This window comes from Homalodisca vitripennis, unplaced genomic scaffold, assembly GCF_021130785.1.
Source record: "Homalodisca vitripennis isolate AUS2020 unplaced genomic scaffold, UT_GWSS_2.1 ScUCBcl_1845;HRSCAF=5975, whole genome shotgun sequence".
Lineage (NCBI taxonomy): Eukaryota > Metazoa > Arthropoda > Insecta > Hemiptera > Cicadellidae > Homalodisca > Homalodisca vitripennis.
In genome coordinates this window covers 20,180-45,794 of record NW_025777970.1, presented here as the reverse complement: position 1 = coordinate 45,794, position 25,615 = coordinate 20,180, and the positions used below count along the sequence as shown (strand labels likewise).

The following is a 25,615-nucleotide window of genomic DNA, read 5'->3' as shown; positions in this document are numbered from 1 at the left end:
TTTTGGGACCTTTTCTTTTTATTGTTGCAATCAATGATTTTTCATCTAGCCTACCTTGTAATTCTGTTTTGTACGCGGATGATACTACTCTTTTAAACTGTAATAAAGAGTCACAAATCTTAAAATCTGATCAAGAACGTTCATTTAAATTAGCTCTAGAATGGTTTAAAGCAAATGGGTTGGCAGTGAATCATAATAAAACTGAATATTTAACATTATCTCTACACAATAATACTAAATACAGTAATGATTCTGTTAAGTTATTGGGTGTTATCCTAGATAGTAAATTAAGCTGGCAACATCATGTTAATTATTTATGTACTAAACTATCTAGAGTTATATACCTATTATGTAAACTAAGGAATACTGTTACTCAGGAGATGTTGATAACTGCTTATTATGCATTTTTTCCACTCACACTTGAGGTATAGTGTGACTCTGGGGAAACAGTTCCAGTGCCAAAAAAATATTTTTATGGCAAAAAAAAGCTATTAGGATTTTAAAAAATGTTTCTAAACAAGAATCTTGTTCACTTTTTTTCAAAGAACTTCAAATTATGACCTTGCCAAGTTTATACATCTACTGCTCATTACTTGATGTAAAAGAAAATTTGAATAGTTTCATAAATAGACAAGATGTTCATACACACTGCACAAGAAAAAAGTATTTACTCGATCTACCCCCAGTCAGACTCGAAAAGACCAAAAACAGCCAGATATTTTTCAGTATAAAATTATTTAATAAATTACCAGAGAAAGCATGGAATGTTACACTTAATAATTTTAAAGTTACCATTGCAAAGTGGCTGAAAAATAAAGCTTTTTACACTGTTGAAGATTACCTAGCCTGTGATATTAACTCATTAAGTTTTTAATCCATTGTTAATTTAAGATTAGGATTGCTAGCACATATTGTATAGATTTTTAAATTATTTAATTGTAATTTTATTGTTTTTATTCACGTTTATATTATTGTTAGGGCTTGTTCACATGATCGCGACGTGTCGCGCGACATGCCGCGCGACAGAAAAATGGCTCCGTACACATTCGGCGGCCGAATGAGCGGCAGAACGGGCGGCCGACAACTAGTGCACTGCCGGTATGGAAGTGGAAGATGCAACATGTCTCTATATTTTGTACCGTCGGTACAACATTCGCAAACAACGACAAAGGCAGTGGTGGGTGCATCCAATTTTATTTTTTGATGCTTTGTAAGTTACTTGTTTTTAAAATTCTTCATTTCTATACCTCTGGCTTTTCTAAACACATTATGCTTGGTATAGTTAATCCAAAGGCTATATAATGAAACATTTATCAAATTACTGTATTGCTCTAAATATAAAACTAGCACTTATCCAAAATGGCTCCGTACACATTCGGCGGCCGAATGAGCGGCAGAACGGGCGGCCGACAACTAGTGCACTGCCGGTGTGGAAGTGGAAGAGGCAACATGTCTCTATATTTTGTACTGCTGTATTGCTCTAAATATAAAACTAGCACTTACCCAACTGCTTTTTCTCTTCAACTGTGCTTTCAGTTTTAGAAAATATATCTACAACTTCCTCCCACGCAGATCTCTTTAAAACCCTGTTCTTGTAATCTGGACTTTCAAGATCCCACAATGCTCTTCTCTTTTCAATTTCATCAATAAAACGTTCGGTGTCAAATGGGTCTTGCTCCATCTCCATATTCACTCACCAATATCACTCACTGGCCTCGGCGTGTGTACGCTCCAATACAAAACAAGCAACTGGAGCAGCGCTAAAGTCGCGCGGTTGACGCGTATACTGCGAGTCGCGCGACACAACTAGCGGCAGGTTCAGCGGCGCGGCGCCATGTGTATGCTGCCATAGTTATATGTTGTCTTTTAGTCGCGCGACGCGTCGCGCGGCACAAGTCGCGCGACACGTCGCGCTCATGTGAACAAGCCCTTATTTAGTTCTAGCTGGCAATACTGTATTTTGTCCTATAACTGTGCCTAGATTAAAGATTAGATTAAAGTAGGCTATATAATATGTTGACTTTGTCTATTGCATAATATGTATTGTGCTTAATGACAATAAAATATCTTGAATCTTGAATCAGCGTCATCGTTGATTCAAATCTAAACTGGAAGCCTCGTGTTGACCAACTTTGAAAAAACTTTGCTCAGGGATCTACGTAATACGTCGAATAAGACACATGAGTAACATAAAAGTTGCTAAAACTGCCTATTTCGCTCTGATTGAATCACATCTGAGGTATGGACTAGCAGTGTGGGGAAGTACAACTGCAACTAAACTTGGGAGAGTTCTCAAGCACCAGAAGAGAGCTATCAGGAGTCTGGCAGGTCTGCAATTCCGAGAAAGCTGCAAAGAGTCATTCAGGCAACTTAAAATTCTCACAATAGTATCTCTTTATATTCAAGACATCATCCTACAAGCAGGTAACTCAGGACAACAAAGACATAACAATATTCACAACTACAATACAAGAAATGCCTCCAACTTCAGCTTGCCAACACATCACTTGAGCCTCTTTGAAAAAAGCAATCTTACAAAGGAGCCCTATACTTCAATAAATTTCCAGATAATATCAAACAGCAACAGCCTAAACACTTCAAGAAAGCCCTGAATGAATGGCTCCAAGAGAAACCCTTCTACAACGAAGAAGAATTTTTAAACTCTGACCTATTTATATAATATTTTATTTGCTATCAATTTTATTAAATTTGTTATGTTAACAAAACTGTTTTGTATATTGTTTATTGATACAATAATTTAATAACATTATGAATATAAATACATAAATTTATACATTCTATTTTTATGACTGTTTTTATAATTTAATAACATTTACATATTTAATTGTATAACATCATACTTAATTAATTATACATTTGAATTTGACGATGTTTTATAACTGATAGTAATATTAAGTTCTATTTTATACCTTGAAAATATCACCACTTGTTCTTTCAGCTGTGCTGGACTTAAAGATTGTATAATTATGTAAACTGTGACAATAGAGAATTTGAATTTGAACATAGAGGAAATAATTTTTTAGAGGTTTATACAGTTATTGTCTTTTGGTAGCATATTTCTTTGAGGAAGGTTTTCAAAAGTTGGTTCTACAATATGTCAAGTGTCTCAGTATTAATGGTAACTATATTAAAAATTGTTTAAGATACAGGCTTTTATATTAAAATATTGTTACAGGTTTAAAAACATGGCTTGTATATCTTGTCACATATTTTAAGCTTTTGATTAATACCACATATTTAGACCTATTTCATTTTTATATAATAAAATATAAAGTGTCACTGTTTAGTAAATTTAAAAACAGCTTAAAATTCAATAAATGTAAATAAACTAATTTTTAATACCATGGTTGATAAATTAAAAAACTTACTTCACTTTTCTTGGAAGCCAATATGATTTCAAGTTTGCAGCATGTTAAATGAATAAAATGTAATATTTACATGTAAACATTGTTTTAACAAATTTTATATTTGGTTTTCCACACCATACAAGAATATAAAAATTGCAAACTTGATACACTGAGATTTCACAAATAATGAACTACATGTAAAATTTTTAAAACAACTTTTACTAATTTTTCAACTCCTTTACATAAGTATGATGAGGATCATAAATATACCAAAAAAGGCAAGAATGGGCATTGCACAAGTCAGAGATTGCTGCTCTATGTACAGCTCTCAAACATCATCATGCCAGACATCTAATAATGCCTTCTAATCAGATGATCATATCACAAGATCTCATCATATTAAATGCATTCATTTCGACCAACAAATTAATGTGAATGCTGATGTGAATCACTGTTTTTGTTTTGATTCACAACGATCAACTAAGGATACAGTGAAGCAAATAAATTTGCAATGCAAATCTAAATTAAATATTTAAGAACTTAAATATATTAAAATTTTGCAAAATCTTACAAAATGCACATATACATTAAACAAAAACATCCTTGTAATGCAGTATAATCTTGTTTATCTGGATCTCAGTTATCTCTGGATTAACCGGATCAGTTTTAAAGAGTGGGGACTCCAATTTTTTAAAGGGTAACATTGAATTTTCAGCATTAATGTTCTTATTAACACATGTTCAATGTTCAGAATAATGCACAAAACACAAAAAAATTAACAATGTTGTAGTGGGCCTGAAAGAGTTGATAATTACAAAGTTAGAAGATGTAAATGATTGGGTTAAGACGGACAAGAGCATAAGCACAATGACAGATGTAATTGCATTAGCAGCTCGTTCTACAAAATTAACAGAGGACAGTGAAAACAATTCTGATAATAAAGATTCGGATGGTGTCATCAGTCACTCTAAAATAAATTTATAAAATGTAAATGATAGGCTCAAGACGGACAAGAGCATAAGCACGATGACAGACATAGGAATTATATTAGCAGCTTGTTCTCCAACGATAACAGAGGACAGTGAAAACAATTCTGATTATGAAGAATCAGAAGATGTCATGGGTCACTCTAAAATAAAATTTAGAAGATGTAAAAGATTGGCTTAAGACAGACAAGATCATAAGCGCGATGACGGATGTAGAAATTGCATTAGCAGCTTGTTCTCCAACGATAACAGAGGACAGTGAAAACCATTCTGATTATAAAGAATCAGAAGATGTCATGAGTCACTCTCATTCCACAGCGCAGCTAGACTAACTTTAGGTAGTACTTCCCGGAAGCAGTGTACCAAATTTAAAAAAATGAGAGAATGACAGTTTCTTTTCAATTAGATTAGTAAATAATGTTTATCTTTAAGTTTTACTTAATTTTTTTCTATAATTAATTAATAATTCTTGTAAAATGAAAAATCAATTGACTCCCTTTTACTGTTACATTTCTAACAAATAAATTTCTAACTACCTGTAATCTACCACACTTTTACTGTATTTCCAGATTATCTGGATTTTTGTCTACCCGGATTAGCTCTGGTCTAAAATATTCCGGATAAATGAGATTAAACTGTGTTCGCTCACCTCTATGTAAGAAAAGATGAACTTCTGACAATATATCTTGAAGGGCGATACCTTTCACTACTTTCAAGTTCTGGATATCTGAAACAAAACAAGGAATTAACAGTTATTTTTTATTTTGTACAAATATGTAAAACCTAGATTATTATTACACCATCATGCTCATATAAATTTATCAGAAACATACTCTTTATTAAATGTAATAATACAGATTTATGAATAGATAACTATATTGTTTATATGAAACATATGGTAATACAAAATAATTTTTTTATTTATGTACCTGTACAATAAGCTCTCATTCTGAAAGCTTTGGAAACATGGAGCAATTTTGTATACAAAAAAAACGCTGTTCTTTCGACACTCGTAGAATTGACAGATAAACACGGATAGACAGGTTAGATATAGACTTTAAATATAACATCCTATGGGAAGGTTGGAATTTACAATCTATTATCGCTGTGAGGCAAACAGAAGGAGCATTAATTAAACATATATCATTTAGTAATACATAAATCAATGATTCTTGATACAACAAACCTTTTAACTCGATTCCAATACCATTTTTAACGTAAGTGCTTAAAATACACTTAAAAAGTCATCATTTCATAATACCATGACTAGAGCTGTGTCAAAGCTGAATCGTGAATCCACCAAATCTTCAAATAAGTCTATTACCAGATGGCAGCTAAAATGTTTTATTGTAGTAATTTCGGTATGAAAAAAAAAGATAAATAAAATAATAACAGAACTTTTACAAAGATTTTTGTACTCACAGTTTGTTTTTTATATATAAAAAGATCCGACATTGCTTCAAGTCTGCAGACATCAGGTGGTCGGCAGTACGTAAATTACCTATTCCTAAAGAGTGTTATTGTCATATTTTGTGTATAAAATACGTAGATTGACGAAATAATTACCATATTTTTCTTAACATTATTTTTCTACTAACTTTATATATTTACTTTCACGCATCATCACGAGTTTGCTGCATCTATTTGCGCATAACAGCTAAATTTGTCAGTACACACAAATTACCGATCGCTAAAACTTGTTACTGTTGTACTATCTAAGTAAAAAATATTGATAAATAAAAAAAATTAACAAACAAGCATAGTTTCGCAAATAATATTTTGCATACAGTTCGTATTTTATACATTTATTTCTATGCATTATTGCGAGTCTGCTGAATATATTCCTGAACATCTAATACAGGGTTCGGCAAAAAAACCTCCCCGGTTTGAGCAAGCCACTGCGTGAGTTGTAGTGGGGGTAGAGATGTGGAGGGGGTATTGTTACGGAACAATACCCCCTCCACATCTCTACGCTACGGAGCGGCGTACATGCCATTTTCAGTGTTCGCCATGGCTTGGCTCGGTGAGCATCGGGCATTTGTTGTGGAGGAGTTTATTAAAAATGGCGGTTCTGTGATTTCTACTCAACGAGCGTTTCGGATTCGATTCCAACTTGGCCGACGTGGTAGTGTTCCTGATGCGAAAACGATTAGACTGTGGGTGTCAAACTTTAAACAAACAGGGTCAGCACTAAAAAGAAAACCAACTGGCCGACCTCGTACTGCAATAACACCGGAGAATGTGGCGCGAGTGAGAACATCCATCCAACAGTCACCAAAGCGTTCGGCGGTTAAAAATGCAGCTGCCCTGGGATTGTCAGAAAGTGTAAGGAGAATTCTGCATATAAGGAACTTCATCTGCATCCCTACAAAATAATGGTTGCCCAAAAGTTGTATGAAGAAGATTATGAAACTCGCAGGGCTGCATGAGATGACATTTTGCAAAACATTCCCCCAGATGCTGTCTTCATTTCTTCTGATGAAGCCCACTTCCACTTGTGTGGAACTGTTAACAAACAGAATTTCCGCTATTGGGCTGCAGAAAATCCTAAGGAACTCCACCAAAAACCACTACACAGCCCAAAAGTCACAGTTTGGTGCGCCATTGCGAAATTTGGTGTGTGGGGACCGTACTTTTTTGAAGAAGATGGACAAACAGTAATGGTCAATGCCAATAGCTCGCTATTGTCACATGATAGAGACATTTTTCCGACCCAAGATCAACCAGTTTGTTTTAGACCATGAGGAAGAAGAAGTTTGGTTCCAACAGGACGGAGACACAGCTCACACTGCTCAGCGGTCCATGGAAATGTTAAGAGAGTTGTTCCCTGGACGTCTTGTTTCTTTAAGAGGAGACATTTCCTGGCCCCCAAGGTCACCCGACTTATCACCTTCTGATTTCTTTCTGTGGGGCTACCTAAAGGCTGAAGTGTACAAACATCGTCCCAGAACTCTGCAAGAACTAAAAGATGCCATTAGACAGGAAGTTGCAGCCATTCCAAGGGAAGTTACACGAAGAACTATGGAAAACTTCAGGGAAAGACTTCGTGAATGTCTTAACAATGGGGGACATCATTTATCGGACATAATTTTCAAACCAAGTAAAGTGTACTAAGTGATGTAAAATGGCATCATATAGGCTATTCACAAATATAAGTAATTGTTCTGTATGTTTCTTATTCTTTTTGCAAATGCCTCTTGAAATCAGGGAGGTTTCTTTGCCGGACCCTGTAGTTAAATTATCTATTGATAAACTGGCTTTAATTGTATTTTGTGCTTGAAACCCTGTAGATAAATAGCCAAATTAACAAATTATTGTAGTTTTATAAAAAATAATATTTGTTTACAGTTTGTATTTTTCCACTGCATATCTGCAAGTCTGCTGAAAAATCAGAAGTGACTTATTTTTGAATCAGCTCATCCTTAATGAATACGGTGTTATAATTTCTTTTAGAACCAGGCTGTACTCTTGTTTTTAAGTAACAAATAGCCCAGGAATCAGAATCGAGTAGCGTTATCTACACATCCACCGCACATCTTTTTAGCCACACAATGTTCATATAATACGAGGCCTGCTCTCTTGTAAAGTCAACTTTATAGGAGATCTATAAATATTTAATACAAATACCTTTAGGTCTGAAGTGTGGGGGAACGTGAAAGGGAAAATAGTGTTACTTATAACTGACACCATTTATTTTAATTTTAGAAGAAGAAATGTAGTTCAATCATTACTTTCACGGGTTTTTTTCTGTTACACAAGATATTGGTCAGTTACGGCATAAAATAGTTGACAGAATCATTTTGTTGTTGTCTCCTTTGCTTGTCCAGATCATATATATGCCATAAATTTAGGTACCATGATGCGTTGAGTATTTTAACCGGCCTAATAGCATACATCCTCCCAGAACCTGATTCAAGGACATGCATAATCTGTGTGTAATTTTTGCTCTTGAATCGGTTAGGCCTACATAAGTTTTTATGACAACAAACAAGTTAATGTACAACAGTTCCTACTTTAATCTCTCATCACACCTCTGGGAGAGAGATACAGGTATTTGAGATAACAATGTTGATGTACAACCGATCCTGCTTTAATCTCTCATCACACCTCTGGGAGAGAGATACAGGTATTTGAGATAACAAAGTTGATGTACAACCGATCCTGCTTTAATCTCTCATCACACCTCTGGGAGAGAGATACAGGTATTTGAGAAAACAAAGTTGATATACAACCGATCCTGCTTTAATCTCTCATCACACCTCTGGGAGAGAGATACAGGTATTTGAGATAACAAAGTTGATGTACAACCGATCCTGCTTTAATCTCTCATCACACCTCTGGGAGAGAGATACAGGTATTTGAGATAACAATGTTGATGTACAACCGATCCTGCTTTAATCTCTCATCACACCTCTGGGAGAGAGATACAGGTATTTGAGATAACAAAGTTGATGTACAACCGATCCTGCTTTAATCTCTCATCACACCTCTGGGAGAGAGATACAGGTATTTGAGATAACAATGTTGATGTACAACCGATCCTGCTTTAATCTCTCATCACACCTCTGGGAGAGAGATACAGGTATTTGAGATAACAATGTTGATGTACAACCGATCCTGCTTTAATCTCTCATCACACCTCTGGGAGAGAGATACAGGTATTTGAGAAAACAAAGTTGATATACAACCGATCCTGCTTTAATCTCTCATCACACCACTGTGAGAGAGATATAGGTATTTGAGATAACAAAGTTGATGTACAACAGTTCCTACTTTAATCTCTCATCACACCTCTGGGAGAGAGATACAGGTATTTGAGATAACAAAGTTGATGTACAACCGATCCTGCTTTAATCTCTCATCACACCTCTGGGAGAGAGATACAGGTATTTGAGATAACAAAGTTGATGTACAACCGATCCTGCTTTAATCTCTCATCACACCTCTGGGAGAGAGATACAGGTATTTGAGATAACAAAGTTGATGTACAACCGATCCTGCTTTAATCTCTCATCACACCTCTGGGAGAGAGATACAGGTATTTGAGATAACAAAGTTGATGTACAACCGATCCTGCTTTAATCTCTCATCACACCTCTGGGAGAGAGATACAGGTATTTGAGATAACAAAGTTGATGTACAACTGATCCTGCTTTAATCTCTCATCACACCTCTGGGAGAGAGATACAGGTATTTGAGATAACAAAGTTGATGTACAACCGATCCTGCTTTAATCTCTCATCACACCACTGGGAGAAAGATAAAAGTAATAGAGATAACAAAGTTGGTGTACAACAGTTCCTACTTTAATCAATAATGGATTTATAGTTGAATATTAATATTTTAGTATTGGTTTTCTGGATATTGATTTTTTTTATCCCTCCCCCTTCTAAACTTTTGAACTGCTGAATATTTCCAAATGCTCACTGGAAGATTGCCATAACATAAACTAAAATTGTTTTTGCACGTTTTAAAATTACATCTCCTCGCCTAATATTGGGAGGGTAGGAAGCAACTCCACAATTTTAAATGGGAAGAGTCACTGAGTAAGTCCTCAAATTATAGGTCTTACTCATATAAAGCTAACAACACCAAGAAAGCGAAAATCTGACCTCCTTAACAAAACAGAAGCCATTTTAACCTTTAGAGGTTATAAATCCATTACTAACAATAAATTTTATTTTCAAAGCTTTGTAAAACAGTGAAAACTACATTAGAAGTGATTATTAAGTCTATTGAACGATGAGAAAACTTTTTCAGGAGTATTTTTTTAGGATGGGGGCTTCAACTCTCGTTTCAATGTTTATTCAATCTAAATTATCAATGTTTAACCATACAGTAAAGTTAATACTTACGAATTTATCTGTATTATTTTTGCTTCAAATAGAGTTTCAACAGTTACAATATCAAAAATGAAATTATCATGGCAATGGTTTAATTCTCTTTGAAGGTTTAAAATGGCCACCATTTTCTTCAGGGAAGTAATTTAATTTTCTTACTGTTGTATGTACTTATGTTATGACGATCACCCAATGGGCATTTAAAAACATTCACCAATCCAAGGGTTACGAGAAGGGAAGGGTACATTATTTTCAAAACTGTATAACTGAAAAGCATTTCACCTGGTATAACCAAATCTCTTACTTTTGTAGGTGGTGGAAAAGTCTAGGTTGAGGAGCCATCTGACAATGTCCATGATGTCAGACTTGAGTGGGTGGCCCACGCAGGTGTAGACCGTCACTTCATTGACCTCGGAGAAAGCCGTTGCTGCACTCTGTAGAATGTTCAGTACCTGGAAAATAAAAAAAATATTTATGATCAGATAGTAGAGCATGGACACTATACTGACCGTGTGAAATAAAAGAGCCAAAGAGCCTCTACAATACCATCAACATGTTTAAACAAGCTTGAGTTCTATCATAACTCACAGAACTTGACAAAGACATTTTAGTCAAAATCTTTCTCTCTTTAAAATCCCAAACACCATTTAGTGCCATTTCCAGAATTCCTGATAATTCTAAGTGTAGATGAAGGGGCATTGTTGAGTGTGGAAGTGGCGGGGTCTTCATACTCCAACACATGTGCCAAGCCAGAGCATCCATGACGCACACGCACAGCAATCTTCTCTCTTCTCAAGTGCTGTATTTTCGTGCACGTGCACCTGGAAACTGCCTGATCCAAATCCTGTCTTCTTTGATAATTCCAAACAGGATGAGCTGATCTGGTAGGCTTCATTCTGATGATCCTTACCATACTCATTTTTCATTTTGTACTACCCTCACCTATCGGGAAAACTTCCCAAAAATCTGGCTCCAACTATACTCTACTATACCAAACCTAAATTTCTTTCTTTATCCAAGCCAAGGGGAACAGATATGCTGAGGGCTGCGTGATCAAGGATGTGCTTGGTCGTTAATATGCGGAACTACTCGTGGGAACACAATAAGGAAAGAAATTTTAACAAACCAGAGAGCTCTAGCAGCACTCAAAAAGAGAATGAAAACCCACAAAAAATAGAAGGTCTGGTAATGGGTTCTGACCCTAGCTGTCCTGAACAAACACAAAAGACAGTAGAAGTCCTCAAACCCCCGACTCAGCCAGAGTCGACACATCTGAAGAAGATGCTATACTGAAGGGCGACCACCAAACGGTTGAGGAAGCAAAAGCCGAAATGCTGCTCCCAGATTTGCCTAAACTGGGTGGAGCCGCCAAGAAACGAATGGCCTGGTTTCGGAAAAGAAGTTACTCTCAGGAAGAAGCCAGGGAATTGGCCTTAAAACCAATTTCAGAAGAACAAAATAAATTTCTAATCAAACAAAAAGAGGGAAAATCAAAAAGATATCACTCTAATGGCTCCACACCGGAAGATCATCGGAGAAAGAAAACAAAAAACGAAGGGAGACGGGGGAACATGAGGAGCAATCTGCACAACCCCAGAAACCTTCAAACAAACAAGCAGTAGACGATATAAGGGTGGGGATTCTATACTTCAACTTTCCCGAGACCCTACTCTCAACAGACCAGATGGAAGAGATCCAGAACTTCATCCTGGAAGCTATCGTGGAGGAACAGGAGGGTCCCTACTATCCAAGATTTTACGGTATCAACAGGAAATAAGGAGCTCTGATCTTCACTTGTGAAGACAACAACACCGCTGAATGGCTGAAAAGAAAGCCTTGGGAAGGGGCCAGTTTGAGGATTGTACCAGAGGGAGAAATTCCATGTGCAAGAATCGCGACTATCTATCTTCCTAATAGTACACATGAAACCACTGATAAAATCATGAAGTTCTTAAAAGTACAAAATAAAGAGCTATCTGTTGGGGAACGTCCTGCGTAGAAGCATCGAGGGAAAGTCAGTGCTGCAATCGACTGCGCAACAGCAAGCAAACTTGAGAAAGAGGCTACAAGTTTGGAAAAATTCAGCTAAGACTGAAGAAAAAAACATGAAGGAAACACTGAGGAATCTAAAAAGGTGGAGGAGACTTCAGAGAAATCTGAGACAGTCACCATGGATAAAAGCACCGCTGAAGAGATGGAAGTGGAGGAGTCAGTAAAGGTATCAGAACAATCTGTACATACCTTACCTGAGATTTCTACTCCACAAGCCAGTGCAGCGGTCGAGAAAAAACCAACTTGTTCCCTCTTCTTGAAGAAGAGATCCTCTCTGAAAGGACCATCCGTCTCGGCCAGGGAAAAAAAAGGGGAAAGTAAGTATGAGCCTAATACAGATAAACCTTCACCACGCTAAGGGCGCAACCGACATCTTGGGTAGAAGGTTTATCTCAACAGGCCTGGATATCGCCCTAATCCAGGAACCTTGGTTGCATCAGAGGATTGAGGACTCAGGTTTGTAACCTCATATATAATCAATAAATTGAAAATCCCAGAACATGTATCCTAATTTCAAAACATATACAGATTTTCTTTCCTATTACAGATCTGATAACAAGAGATCTTGTGGCGGCTACTGTGAAAGTGTCATCACAGCAAGGGGTGAAAGAAGTTACCATAGCCTCAGCCAACTTCCCCAACCCGTCAACAAGCTACACACCAAAAGAAATAGAAAGGCTATTGCAGAGCTGCAGAGATAGAGGTTCAGCCCTCATTCTCGGCTGTGACTGCAATGCTCATCATACCTACTGGGGAACCACAAACATAAACCCTAGAGGTGAGGAACTCCTATAGTTTATGTTCTGTAATGATTTAGTTTTAGAAAATAGAGAGTACAGTCCCACCTTTATTACCAGAACTAGACAAGAAGTCCTAGACAAAACCCTATTGACAGGACTCAAAAACATAAACATTGTAAAGTGGTATGTCTCAAAGGAGGCCTCACTATCGGACCACTGCCCTATTAGGTTTGACATAGAAGAAATAGGGGAGAAAAATGTGACCCACAAGATCCCTAAATCTACCAATTGGAGGGGATATCGAGTGTCCCTAGCCGAACAGTTGGAAGAAATAGAACCCGTCCATAAAAATGAACTTGACTTAGAAAGGTCTGCACAATTAGTTGAACAAGCTATAACAAAGGCCTACGAGGAAAAACTGCCCTCTCAGACAAAACAGGCTGAAAAAAGGTGTACCTTGGTGGGCTGGGAGGCTAGAGACACTAAGAAATGAAAATAGGAAATTATTTAAATGGGCAAAAAGGACAGAAGATTGTTCCCTTATCTACACGCCCAAAACGAATACAAAAGAGAACTAAGGAAGAACAAAAGAAGAACCTGTAGAAATTTCTGCAAAAATATAAACAGCCTACCAGAGGCTGCCAGGCTTCAAAATATTCTCCAAACTGATCACACTAACCCAATGGGGTCATTAATAAAGGCCAATGGATACCTTACAGTGAACAGGAAGGAGACCTTAGAACTGCTTCTGGAGACGCACTTTCCGGGGGGTCACTTGACTCGAAATGAGGATATTTATTCTCTAGTCGTAGGGAGATCCAGTCGAGAAGTTGCAAAAGCCAGACAGCGGCCTAAAAGAATGTTCACACACGAAAGAATTAAATGGGCAACAAGATTATTCAAGCCATTTAAATCTCCTGGGGCAGATGGAGTTTTTCCAGCCCTTCTTCAAGAGGGACACATAAGGGACGTAATATTACCAGACCACCCACTTAGTCCCACACACATAGAAGGCTTATATAGAAGGTAAATCAACTACTAAGCTGTGGAGAGCGGTGGACAACACATTCAATGAGAAGGAAGCCCTAGTCAGCGTCTTTATGGACATTGAAGGAGGTTTCGACTAGGTTGCATATCAATCCATGGAGATTGCTATGGAACGTTTTGGAATTCCCTCAGATGTAGTCAAATGGACAGTAGCCCTCCTAAAAAGCAGACAAGTGAAGGCAAAGTATGGAGACGAATCTGCCACAATCACGACCCGGAAAGGCTGCCCCCAGGGGGAAGTTCTGTCTCTTCTCCTGTGTGTGATGGTGGTAGATGATCTTCTTAGCAAAGCAGAGAAGAGGGGAACGAGGCTACTATGCTATGCGGACGACCTAGTGCTTATGGTCAAAGGAAAAAACAAAGGCACACTGGAACGCCTAATTCAAGAAAAATTAAACCTCATAAGTAACTGGTGTCATGGGGAAGGTCTACGGATCAACCCATCTAAAACAAATTTAATATGATAACCTGTACCAGTAAAAGAAAGTTCCAGCTTACACAACCTGTCCTGGAAGGAATCAGAATAAACCAAACAAAGGAAGTGAAATATCTGGGTATAATCCTGGATGAGAGGCTCACTTGGAACTCACATATTGAGAACATAACATCCAAAGATCTTCAAAGACTAGCTTGCTTAAGCATTACAGGAGCGATGAGCTCCTGCCCAACACTTGGAATACACTCCTCTGGGGCAGGAGGTGATGAGAACAGCCCCTCTAAGTGTAATGAAGCTTCTAGGAACAAAGGTAAATAAATACTACCTCTTTAGAAGGCCACATGAAGATAATGCAGGTATTTCAGGCCTAACTGTCTCTATCGATGGAAGGGAGAAATGGATTAAAAAGGAGACCTAACCTACAAAAGGAGTCCTGAAGTTCACACAGATGGTTCACGCCTTGACTCTAGGGCAGGATACGGAATATACGAACCAGGAGTTAACATAGCAGTGCCCCTGGGAAAACATGTCACCGTCTTCTAAGCGAAAAGTCATGGCAATAGACTCATGCTCCAGAAGAGTCATACAAATAAGGAGAAAAGGATTAAAATACTTGATACTTTCTGATAGTCAGGCTGCACTAAAGGCACTTGATACCTGTTTGTTTGACTTGAAAGCAGTCTGGGAATGTAAGAATGCTCTAGCTGAGCTGGCAACGAATAACAGAGTAACACTCGGTTGGGTGCCTGGTCATAAAGGCATTCATGGAAATGAAAAATCAGACATCCTCGCCAATAAGGGAGCGGGGTCCATAATGGTGGGGCCAGAGCCAGTTTGTGGGATAGCTTTCTCTAACAGCAAAGCTCTTGTTAAGATTTGGAAAAAAGGATAAGAAACATTAATTGGAGTAGAGGCCTCAGGATTAAGACTATCCAAAATGTTTATCTCTCCTTACGTTAAAGGGTGGGCAGCTCCCTTGAATCAAAGTAAGGAGGATATAAGTCAGATACTAAGTATGTTGACAGGACATGGCCTCCTAAGAAAACATCTTATGAGGGTGGGCCTTAGCCAGACTGATGAATGTAGACTCTGTGGAGAAGAGGAGGATCAGCAGAGCATATTTGGTTAGATTGCCTTGCCATCTTAGAAACTCGGAAAAGATTCCTGGAAGCATATCTCCTCAGCTCCCAGGAAGGATATCAGAGAACAGGAGCCCTCAAAATATAAAGTAAGGGAGGCGCAAAAGTTCTTTTAGGACTAAGTGTGGGGACAAACCGTCCTTTTCCCTCAGGACAAAAAAAAGGGGGCATTGTTTGGATCCAATTTTATAACTAACATTTTTTTACATTACACTGTTTTCAGGACTTTTTGACAGATCTGGTATGGACCACATAATAAACATTGAAAGTTTTATAAAAACGGGTAATGTTTTAAAAACGTCACTTTGGAGATAAATATGTATGTGTTTAGAAAAGATTTATGATTTATCGGGTTAACAATTTTAAAACCTAAAAAATATTACAAATAAAAACATTACCAAAACTATTAACAAAGAGTTAAGTTTACATATTAAATTTTATAAATATCAGACAATCAAATTATGGTTATTTGACCAATGATTAAAATATAATCTATTGTATCTTTTAATCTAAAATTTGTTTAAAGACATCACAAACCAAAAATATTAAAAATTGTACTACAATCAACAGTATTTTGAGGAAATTAATGTTTTTTTTTTACTTAAAACATTATTTATAGGTGAAAAACAAAGATATTCAAAATATGAATGAACTCATTTTTGTATATCAAGAACACTCACTTTTTGGGCCAACAGCAGAAAGTTTAAAAGATCAGCAGACCCGTTGATCAATAAAACTATATAAGTTATAATTCTTAATTCTGTATTAACTGTAAAATCAACAATTTTGTAGGAAATTGTAAGAAACTAATTTAATATTGAGAAAGAAAAGAAACGATTTTTCATACCATAAGATTGTTTCTGCTTTAGGGTAAAATCTAAAAAATGAAAAAAGTTTAAAGCTCGTTTTGTAACATTTATGTTAAAAATCTTGATTATATTGTACATTTCTACTTCAGCCTAACTAAGGAAGTTGTAGACAAAATAAACAAAGAAAACTGGTATTTGCAAAGTAGAAGTGGCACTGCACAAAAGTTTTATGAAAGTTAACAAAGAACAAAGTTAATACTACAAACTATCTATATAAACTATATAATTTATACAATTATTCCAAATTTTACCAACTATAATCTCACCTTTCTCATGTCTCCTTGGGCCAAATCCACTAATGCTTTCTTTCCATCATCTGTTATTTTAACACTGTAGAACAAAACTTGGTGTTAGAAAATAATTCAGTTTTTTTTTTTTTTTTTTTTTTTTTTTTTTAATTATGTTCTATCATTCCAAGTAATTCAAGACAAAATTACAATTTAAAACAGTTAAGATAATTTACTGACACATAACATATTTTTATGAAAAAAATTAAAAAATCACACATTGAACAAAAAATAAAATGACAAATAAAAGGTTGAGTGGTATAAAAATTCTCCAATACTTTAACTGTTTTTAGAGACAAAAAAGGTATCTTTTTGGTTGATTTCATGGAATGTGAGTCAACAATTACAGCATGTGTGTGCTGTGATACACTAATACAAACTGAATATTTGCAACCAAAAATCGATCACACAGAAAACTGTCATCCTGTAAAATCCTACTTTACAATAACCATAATAACTTAAATATAACTTTCTTAACAAAAAAGAAGATTTTCATCGGGAATTCCTTAACTAACATCCATTCAGGCCCAACATTGTAATTAGAAACTACTTCCTCTTCTCACTTGAAAAAAGAGAAGAGACTTGTATTTGAGTACTCAAGTCTGTTGTTGTTAACTGGTCAAATTCCCTGGCAGCGAATTCTTACGCAAAGGGTATACAAAAGATAGTACAAAGTAACAAAAGGTGTCCTTAAGTATTACGCTCAGCCTAGACACCAAAGCAGAATTCGGTAAATAAGAACCAGGAGCCAGATTGGCAATGCCCTTAAAAAATATGCCACGGTCGTCCAAGCGGAAGTCTTGAAAATTGTAATAAACAAAATTGTAATCGTAAAATGCATCACATGGCTTACACAGAGGGACAAGGGTGCAGAATAGAATCAGTGAAACACATATAGCTAAACTGTCCCACTATTTGCAAAGTCAGGAAAAAATTCCTAGAAGCTTATCTTTTGAGCCTTAGGACCTCAGATCTAATTGGTTTTCGCTGAAGCCTCAGGTCCTTTTAGGATTAAGTGCAGCCTGTAGAGTCTTATGCTCTTTACCTCACAAAAAAAAAACAAAAAACAAAAACAGAAGGTATTTTAAATTGAATGGCAACTGCGCTGAATAGTAAAGAAGTAACGAAGTAACATAACATTGACAATAGAAACATTCTCTCATAAGCTTACTTTTAAAATGACCATTATTTAGAAATATAGCAAGTAATAAATTTCAAAGAGCCAAAAAGAAAATATCTTTTGCAACTTTGAAAGCTGGAGGTTTTCCTGAATCTGAGTGATGTCAGGTCTGCAATAAACCACCTTCGGACCTTTCAAACAAGACCATGCTGGTGCTGTGATTTCAATTACCAGTAACATCATGAGTGTACAGAACAAATTCTCGGAACTAACAGAATTTTTTTTGCTCTCTGAAAAAGTTTTGTTCTTGTGTTATTATTACACGATAAAGAAGTATTCCTTTATGCAGTAAATATTTTAAGAAAGCTAACAGAAAAATGTTACTTATTAAATAAAATAAGCAACCCAAAGCCAATATAAACACACTATCCAATTAAATTTAGGTGGACCTCTACATTCTCCAGAAATGTTTACGTTATTTATTTATAAAATAAATGTTATTATACTTATTTATATTTGAAGTTTCTAGATTTAAGTTGTATTAGTTTCTAACCTTTAAGATGGTGAAATCTGTTTTGGGTTCGGAAAATATTTTTGTATTTGGAATCTTAGCCTTTTTTAGAAAATTCCCTTAATCCAAAAAAGTACAACAAATTTTTTTGTCACTCTACGAAATATTACAGGGATTCGAATTAGGCAATTTAGGCCATTTATAATCAAATCCATATAAAATGGTTTAAAATAAAAATATGACATGTTTACAGTATGTACATGAATTATTATAGTTTCGGCAGTGACAGGTTTTTTTATTTATAATAAGATATTGTTATGAAACAATATTTTAAAAACATTTAATTTTTCTTAAAAATAGCTTAAATTATAGGCCTATGTGGACCTGTTACAAAATAGCCTTAATTAAATACTTTAAATGCCTGTACACACGGTTTGTAGAAACAAATTTTGAACCTTTTTTATTTGCGAAAGTGTTTAATGGACTGTGAATTTAAATTAAAAGTCCAAAATTAATTTTAGTACCTTAATAAGTGTGTTTATAATTTGTGGAAGGTGTTTAAAGTTGTTGCTACCAATTAATGTGGTACAATTATGACAAGGTTTGACTTATCATGTAATTTTTAGTTGATTGCTATATCCACATTGTTGAATATCAAGCAATGCTTGAAAATCATAAAACGATTTGATGAAAAAAACAGAATTTGAACAAACTCCACTGACTGTTCCCTTTACTCTGTGTTGTTAACCCTGGATATAGCAGGTTGTAATTTATAACATATTTTCCCACTTGAATGGGCAGAGTCAATTTGCACCACTGTAAACATCATCTTTTGAACAATCTTCATTTGAATGTTAATAAAAGTAATATCATTGTATTCGGCAAATCCCACGCTTTCTTTTAATGTACTCACTTTTATACATAAAACATTTCTTTTTATTTTACTAGCCTCTGAAATCTAAAGATGTCTTATGCACTAAGATTGCTTAGCCTATGCAATCTTGACAGCTGTAGCTGTTCGAGTCAGCTGGATTTTGTTCTGTTTAGTTTTTAAGTTGTTTTCATTCTGTACGATAAGTAGATATTTTTTTATGAGTAAAACAACCCAGATATTTAGTATATTTTGGATTTTTACATTTTATTTTATGTTACATTCCCACGCAAATTCTATTTTTATAGTTTGAATCAAACAATTATAAAATTAAATAAATATAAAAGTTAGATTATGATGGTGTGTAACATGCAAAAGAATCCTAAGCATTGCCGCGGGTGGGCCGCCCGCTGATCTCAGATTGATGGTCCACTCTTGTGGGAACGCAGTAAATCGGTGCTGTTCCTGCAACATCATTGAAAGGGTAGACCAGTATAAGTATTTGGGAGTAATTTTGGATTCGAAATTGAAATTTGACAACCACATCAAGAATATGTTTTTTATCAGCTGAGTCGGATACTAAATTGTGATGAAATCAAGCGTGTATATTTTGCTTATGCGCAATCTATCCTGTTGTATGGAATAGTTGCTTGGGGAGGCGCTAGTAAAAACCTAATTTACCCTCTTTACATTTTACAAAAATCAGTAATAAAAGCCGGGTTTAAAAAACCGAAACGCTACCCCTCAATTCAGCTTTTGCAGGAGACAAAAATACTTACAGTAAGGCAACTGTATATAAAATCGGTTTTGGTCTACACCTTCACGCATCATGACTCAGTGATAACTGAGGTTACACACCAACAGATCACCAGACATGCACAACATGTTGGTATGCAGGTCCCCAGAGTAGTAACAGCTGCTAATTGCACAAACTCTTTCTATGTCGCAAATTTTCTCTACAGAACAATACCTGACCATGTAAGGGATCTGCAGGTTTCACTTAGTTTATACAAAAAACTGATCACCGCCTGGCTGGTGGAGGTGGGGGCTTATTACGCGGAGCTGCTAATCTGCCCTGAGTATGCATGAATATGTCAAATTGCTGACTGACACCATCTACACAAGCACTGTGTCTGAGCTGGTCTTCCCTCGTCCATGCAAGTATTGAAATATTAAAGTTTTAAATTTTTTGCAAAGCCCACAATTTTTAATTGAATTTATTTTAAATTGAACTTTTTATCCTATTTTAAATTAATTTAAATCCGGGGTTTTATTATTAGTTCATACTTTGTTTTTATGTTTTAATTCATTAATTATTTTTAATGATTACTTTTTTCGTAAATGTTTTTCATAAAGTAAATGATCAAAAACATCTTTGAACCTACATGAGGAAGAAAAGTATTTCTGTAGTGCTAGTCAAATACGGTGGTTGATGCATTAAGTGTGGTTACAACTATTCTGTAGCAGTCTTAGTATGCACTTATTTTTATTAACATATACTGTACATATATTTATAAATTTATTTTGTTCTTTAGTGTAATGTGTTTCTTTTTTTATCTTTCTTTCTGTCTTTTTATATATTATTATGTAGTAAGCGCACAGTTTTTTAATGGAACTCAGAGCCACGCACAGGATTCGTCCCATGTGGCTCTTTATTAATATTGTAATGTGTGATTGATTGACAAATAAAGACTTTCTGATTCTGATTCTGATTGATTAATAATGCAGACGAAATTGTAACAGTGAATAACCAATATTAATTAAATGATAATAATTAGAACAAACAATAAAAACAATGAATACAAATAAATAATTATAGATAGATCAGAGTATGATAACAAAATAACAGGAAAGATTATAAATATACAAATTAATTGAAGCCACAAAATAATTTTTCCTCAACATGACTGTCCCGTGATTTTTGTTTTCAGCACCGTTATACTCATTGAAGGAGTTGCATAAAATAAAACGTTTTTATAAAATAAAAGATTTAAACCCTTATAACGTCAGTATATCTTTTCACGACTTCCAGCAAACGGCACAATATTAAAAAAAAAATTTTTTTAATGTGTAAAGTTCATTTTTATTTTTACTTTCTATAATTATGGTAAGTATAAAAAAGTAAAAATTTTAAAATTATCTTGTACGTACATATATTTATGGGACATTAAATTGTAGATATAAATAAAGTCAAAATAAAAGGCACACAAAATTTTATTAGCTATACTAATTAGCTAAACATTACCAGACAATTATATAAATATAATTAAAATAAATTATATTTATAATAAATTATATATAATAAAATTAAAAATAAATAAAAAACCATATAAACAGAAAACACGACGAAGGAAACCGACTCAGCGATGGTTAGACACGCACTACCTGAAGCCAAACTGCAAACAAAAGCGCGCGCACTGTACGGCGTCTGTGCCGTGTGGCGGGGAGAATGTCTAGACACCGCGTCTATTGTTTCAAACAATGTAACGCGACAGCTATATTTTGACGCTTGACATAGGTCAATAACCCACACACATGGTTGACGCATACCGTTAGTGACATTGATCGGATTTAAAAGGAACTTAAATTTGCTATAGACGCAGTTTTGTGTCAATGCGCCGTACCGCGTCTTTGCCGTTTGGAGATAGTTTGTCTATGCACCATACGGCGTCTGTGACGTTATAAGGGTTAACTTTGGAGAATGTATGGCAAATGCAATTAGATATTTCTTTTATAATATACGGGAAAAAATTATACATAACACATTATGTTTATCTTAGTAACTGATTTTGGAGTTTAATTTGATTTAACTCTCTGGAAAGGGTTAAAAAGATGTGCCAGTTAAGGCTAAAATACATCCTAGTTCTAGGGTTAGGTTACCCTGAGCAGATCTGTTTCGAGAGGTTGTTTCCTTTTAAAACTTACTTCTCTTGTTCCACAACGTAGTCTAGTCGGGGGAGGATCTGCTCGGTAGCGAGTGGACCAAACCGGAACCGAGTACATCGAGACTGCAACGCCGGAATGATTTTGCTGAGGTAGTTGCAGATCAAACAGAAGCGCACATTATCCGTGAACTTCTCTATGACTGCAACACATATTTGGAGTTAGTTATATGATATCATAGTGAATTTCTAACTGAAATAATGTATCAGTTCACTAAAGAACTATGACTACAATATCAGAATGATCTTGCTGAGGTAGTTGCAGATTACACAGAACCGCACATTATCCATGAACTTCTCTATGACTGCAACACATATTTGGAGTTTGTTATATGATATCATAGTGAATTTCTAACTGAAATAATGTATCAGTTCACTAAAGAACTATGACTACAATATCAGAATGTTCTTGCTGAGGTAGTTGCAGATTACACAGAACCGCACATTATCCATGAACTTCTCTATGAGTGCAACACATATTTGGAGTTTGTTATATGATATCATAGTGAATTTCTAACTGAAATAATGTATCAGTTCACTAAAGAACTATGACTACAATATCAGAATGATCTTGCTGAGGTAGTTGCAGATTACACAGAACCGCACATTATCCATGAACTTCTCTATGACTGCAACACATATTTGGAGTTTGTTATATGATATCATAGTGAATTTCTAACTGAAATAATGTATCAGTTCACTAAAGAACTATGACTACAATATCAGAATGATCTTGTTGAGGTAGTTGCAGATTACACAGAAACCGCACATTATCCATGAACTTCTCTATGAGTGCAACACATATTTGGAGTTAGTTATATGATGTCCTAGTGAATTTCTAAACTGAAATAATGTGTTCACTAAAGAACTATGACTAAAATATCAGAATGATCTTGTTGAGGTAGTTGCAGATCAAACAGAAGCGCACATTATCCGTGAACTTCTCTATGACTGCAACACATATTTGGAGTTAGTTATATGATGTCCTAGTGAATTTCTAAACTGAAATAATGTGTTCACTAAAGAACTATGACTAAAATATCAGAATGATCTTGTTGAGGTAGTTGCAGATTAAACAGAACCGCACATTATCCATGAACTTCTCTATGACTGCAACACATATTTGGAGTTAGTTATATGATGTCCTAGTGAATTTCTAAACTGAAATAATGTGTTCACTAAAGAACTATGACTAAAATATCAGAATGATCTTGTTGAGGTAGTTGCAGATCAAACAGAAGCGCACATTATCCGTGAACTTCTCTATGACTGCAACACATATTTGGAGTTAGTTATATGATGTCCTAGTGAATTTCCAAACTGAAATAATGTGTTCACTAAAGAACTATGACTAAAATATCAGAATGATCTTGCTGAGGTAGTTGCAGATCAAACAGAACCGCACATTATCCGTGAACTTCTCTATGACTGCAACACATATTTGGAGTTAGTTATATGATATCATAGTGAATTTCTAACTGAAATAATGTATCAGTTCACTAAAGAACTATGACTACAATATCAGAATGATCTTGTTGAGGTAGTTGCAGATTAAACAGAACCGCACATTATCCATGAACTTCTCTATGAGTGCAACACATATTTGGAGTTAGTTATATGATGTCCTAGTGAATTTCTAAACTGAAATAATGTGTTCACTAAAGAACTATGACTAAAATATCAGAATGATCTTGTTGAGGTAGTTGCAGATTAAACAGAACCGCACATTATCCATGAACTTCTCTATGAGTGCAACACATATTTGGAGTTAGTTATATGATGTCCTAGTGAATTTCTAAACTGAAATAATGTGTTCACTAAAGAACTATGACTAAAATATCAGAATGATCTTGTTGAGGTAGTTGCAGATTACACAGAAGCGCACATTATCCATGAACTTCTCTATGACTGCAACACATATTTGGAGTTAGTTATATGATGTCCTAGTGAATTTCCAAACTGAAATAATGTATCAGTTCACTAAAGAACTATGACTACCACGTCAGAATGATCTTGTTGAGGTAGTTGCAGATCAAACTGAACCGCACATTATCTGTGAACTTCTCTATGACTGCAACACATATTTGGAGTTATTTATCCTTTTATTCTAGTGAATTTATTCTAGACAGAAATAATGTATCAGTTCACTAAAGGGTAAGGTCCATTTTCGATTTACTTTTGGGCTCCCAATCTTCTACTTGCTTTTGTAGGTCTAATAAAAAACCAGTGAAGACTGTTAACAATTGTATCACAAATTATTAACCATTTGTTATTGCTTGTAAACATTTTTTAGAACATTATTTCTAAAAAGTAAATTTTATAGTTTCACAATAAGTATTCTATTTACCTAATCCTTTTTCTTAATTGTGGAATCATAATCAATTTTCTTGAATATAACACTTGAATTCCTTCACAAACCTAGTTTATTATGATACAGTGTATCAGAGAGTGTCACTCCTTCTTGTGTATATCTGCAATTGTTCAAAGTAAAATAATTGTTTTTTTGGATTTTTACACAATTTTTTCAACTTATCAAATTGTTTCGGAGAAGAAACATTATGAAATATGTACTCTACAAAGCATGTTATACACAGGTTATGTAAAAAGCTCACATAAGTTTATTTAAAAGAATATGAATTAGAATATTTGTTAGTATTAATATAGTCAAAAAACTACGGTGCTTATAAAAAAAATTAAGCCACAAATTGAATTTTATTATTTCTGTATTTTATAGGTTGAAATTTTTACTCTACTTTAGAATTCGATATGATTTTTATTAATGACCCAATAATAAATTATATCGTGAAATTGACATGTTTATTTACAGCTTTGGAGGACTTGGTGGAATTTTGTCTATTGTAAGAATTATGGGTGGAAATTGTTTTTAAAATACATGTAACAATGAATAATTGTATGTTTATTGGATATAATTTAAATAATAACTAAACTGTCTATTTTCTGAAATCTTGTATAGTTAATGAAATAAAATCAAATAAAAAATATATTTATTTCTCCAGAAAAGGTACAACTACATATCTTTTAAGATTATTGTAAACATTGAGTAAAAACAAATTATAACCAAAATATGAACAATTTTATTTAAAAATTAAACTTAATCATACTTAGTAAAAGGATTTAAAATAATTAAGGGGTATGGGGAAAATGAACCTGCATGGGCAAATTGCAGGTGCGCAGGTTTCTGTTGTTTCTGTCTTTCAAGAAACTTCTTTCTACATTTGACTACTGATGAAAGAAAAAGAACACATATTATAATAATGCCATATTATTAATAAAAGCCATACCTGATTTTTTTAAGAATAGAGTTAGATCTAGATAGTTTTAAAGGGAAACTTAAGGTACTTTTACTAGAAAAATGTTGTCATTCTGTACAAGACTATGTCTTGTAC

General features: G+C 34.9%; 1 protein-coding gene across 1 annotated transcript in view; it reads right to left on the bottom strand.

The window, feature by feature from the left end:
* Nucleotides 1-25,615, bottom strand: part of LOC124371691 (replication factor C subunit 5-like) — a 66,912-nt gene that overhangs the window by 25,617 nt on the left and 15,680 nt on the right. Inside the window, exons 5-8 of the mRNA XM_046830029.1 lie at nt 22,192-22,351; nt 16,744-16,807; nt 10,499-10,646; nt 5,004-5,081 (exon numbers count right to left, since the gene is read on the bottom strand). Of these exons, the coding sequence (XP_046685985.1) occupies nt 5,004-5,081; nt 10,499-10,646; nt 16,744-16,807; nt 22,192-22,351 (450 nt within the window). The remainder of the gene's footprint in view (nt 1-5,003; nt 5,082-10,498; nt 10,647-16,743; nt 16,808-22,191; nt 22,352-25,615) is intronic.